General features: G+C 56.1%; 1 protein-coding gene across 1 annotated transcript; it reads left to right on the top strand.

The window, feature by feature from the left end:
* The first annotated feature begins 435 nt into the window (after positions 1-435).
* LOC119168187 (uncharacterized) lies at positions 436-1593 on the top strand. The gene is made up of 2 exons (XM_037419590.2): positions 436-686; positions 867-1593. The coding sequence occupies exons 1-2, from the start codon at positions 436-438 to the stop codon at positions 1591-1593; spliced, it is 978 nt and encodes a 325-aa protein (XP_037275487.2).
* The last annotated feature ends 649 nt before the right edge of the window (positions 1594-2242 follow it).

The following is a 2242-nucleotide window of genomic DNA, read 5'->3' as shown; positions in this document are numbered from 1 at the left end:
GAAAAAAAATAATTCCAACGAACACGAGAGCATTGTTTAACTATCCTGATTCTTATTCAAGGTAATGAATAGTTGTCTTATCTGCACGAGTGACAAGCAACTATTGCACTCCATTCATTCTGACTAGGGTGTCTTTACTTTTTTCATTCTTTTTTTCTGGTGGGTTGTTTCGATATTTAAAAAAAAGAAAAAAAACTTACTTAATTAAGTCATCGATTCTTGGCCGATCCCCCTGAGTGGGTACGAGCCATGTCTGTGGATTCATCATCATCATCATCATCATCATCATCATCATATGAAGGATGTGCGCGGGTACAAATCCCCGAACGACGAGATGCGGATGCTAGTGCGGACGTGCTGCCTAACAAGCGCCTGCTCCTACTGCTCAAGGAGGTCAGTACGCCGTGTGCTGCGGTACACAAACAGCGCGGAATCATGGAACGAGAAGAGTACGTCTCGATGATGTGTAGCACCAACCCCGAGCAGTACGAGCTGCTGCGCGAGATTCTGCACCGTCAGACCACGCCGGGGTGGCCTCCGCTGCAGGTCTCCTTTACGGGACCCACGGGTTGTGGTAAGACCTTCGTGCTCAAGCTCGCCATAGACGTGTATAACCGCTGTGCGGACTGCTGCGGTGCCGTTGGCTGGAAATACGGTTCCTCCTCCGTCCCTTCCGTCTACAACTCGTACGTTATCTGCGCCAGTACGTGAAAGGCCTCCGTTGCTTTGGGTAGAACCACCATCCACAGTGCTTTCAAACTCGTGCGGGCTGCCCGTGCAAACCGGCAGGACGCCCGCCTCGGAGTCATGAGGGATGGTGGACTCTGACCTAGTGACCTGAACACCTTCCGGTGTGCCTTCCGCAGAGTCAAGTGCGTCATCATAAACGAGGTCAGTATGATGTCCGCCGACCAACTCAAACTGGTTGATTGCCGTCTGCGCCAGATCACGCAGCGACTCACCGAACCCTTCAGTAGACTGGACGTCATCCTCGGCAGGGACCTGCGGCAGTTGCCGCCCGTGCGAGCCCGCGAGATCTCCAAGCGGCCCCGCAGGGGCGATGGTCTCCTTGGATTAAGCACTGCCACCTGGCATCATCTCGAATACTTCCCGCTCGCGAGAGTCATGCGCCAGTCCGACGTCACCTTCTCCGCGGTCCTCACCAAGATCGGGGATGGCCGCGTGCTCGAGCCTGAAGAAGTAAAGCTTCTCAGGTTCGTCACGGCCGAGGAAGCCGCCGAGCGCGCGCCCTCGGCCGTGCGCATTTTCGACTCGAACGCCCATGTCACGAATTTCAACGAGACCATGGCCCATTCGCAGGATGACTTCATGGTGCCTCGCACGCGTGATCGGTACCTCGGCTCTATAATGCCACATCTGCTCGAGAATGCCAAGCGCAGGGTTGCCCGCATGGTTCCCAGCGAGTTTGCAAATCTGCCCGGGGAAGTCATGGCCGTGGTTGGCAAGCCCTACATGATTACTCACAAGATCGATCTCGTGGATGGTCTGGTCAATGGTGCGGTTCCAGTCTTGCACCTGTGTGAGCTCGCCGGCCTACTGCCCGATGATAGAGATGGAGTGGATGAAGAATGAGAAGGAGACGAGGGTAAAGAGACGTGCGTGAAGCGACTGTGGCTCGAGTTCGATGTGCCCGGTACCGGAAAGCTCACGCGTGCGCGAGCCGCTCGGGCCATTCACGAGGCCCATTCCAACGGCTACGACGTAACCAGGGAGAACTGGATACCCATCGAGATGCAGTCAGCCACCGTCACGGTAGATCGAAACGCCGGCATAGCTTGTAAACGGACGCAGTTTCCCCTCGTCCAGGCCAGCGCCATCACCGTGCACAAGTGTCAGGGGGGAACCTGCGCCTCGGTCGTGTATGACTACTCCAAGGCGCACCCGCAGAAGCTCGTCTACGTTGCGCTCTCTCACTGTACCAACCTCAACGGACTCTACCTCATCAACGCCGAGGGAGATCACACCTTCTACCACAAGCAAGGCAACCCCGACAAACCCATGCTCGATGAGTTTCAGAGGCTCTAGAATCACCGTCTCGTCACCTTCACTCAGCGCTACCTCTCCGCTCTAAGGGACCAGCAGCTCCGCAGGGGTGTGCGAGGGTGGCTGTAGTGAGTTCACGCTCGCACTCCTAAACGTCCGCTCTCTCTCGGCGCATGCACTGGACGTTGCCAGAGACCGCGTTTTCTCCAGAGTTGATCTCCTCTGCCTCACGGCGACC

The sequence above is a fragment of the Rhipicephalus microplus genome, unplaced genomic scaffold, assembly GCF_043290135.1.
Source record: "Rhipicephalus microplus isolate Deutch F79 unplaced genomic scaffold, USDA_Rmic scaffold_12, whole genome shotgun sequence".
Lineage (NCBI taxonomy): Eukaryota > Metazoa > Arthropoda > Arachnida > Ixodida > Ixodidae > Rhipicephalus > Rhipicephalus microplus.
This window is presented reverse-complemented; position numbering and strand designations above follow the sequence as displayed.

Coding starts and splice junctions, on each gene's coding strand:
- LOC119168187 (XM_037419590.2), top strand. CDS start 436: ATGGAACGAGAAGAGTACGTCTCGATGATGTGTAGCACCAACCCCGAG. Junction 687..866: donor GTCCCTTCCGTCTACAACTC/GTACGTTATCTG, acceptor TGCCTTCCGCAG/AGTCAAGTGCGTCATCATAA.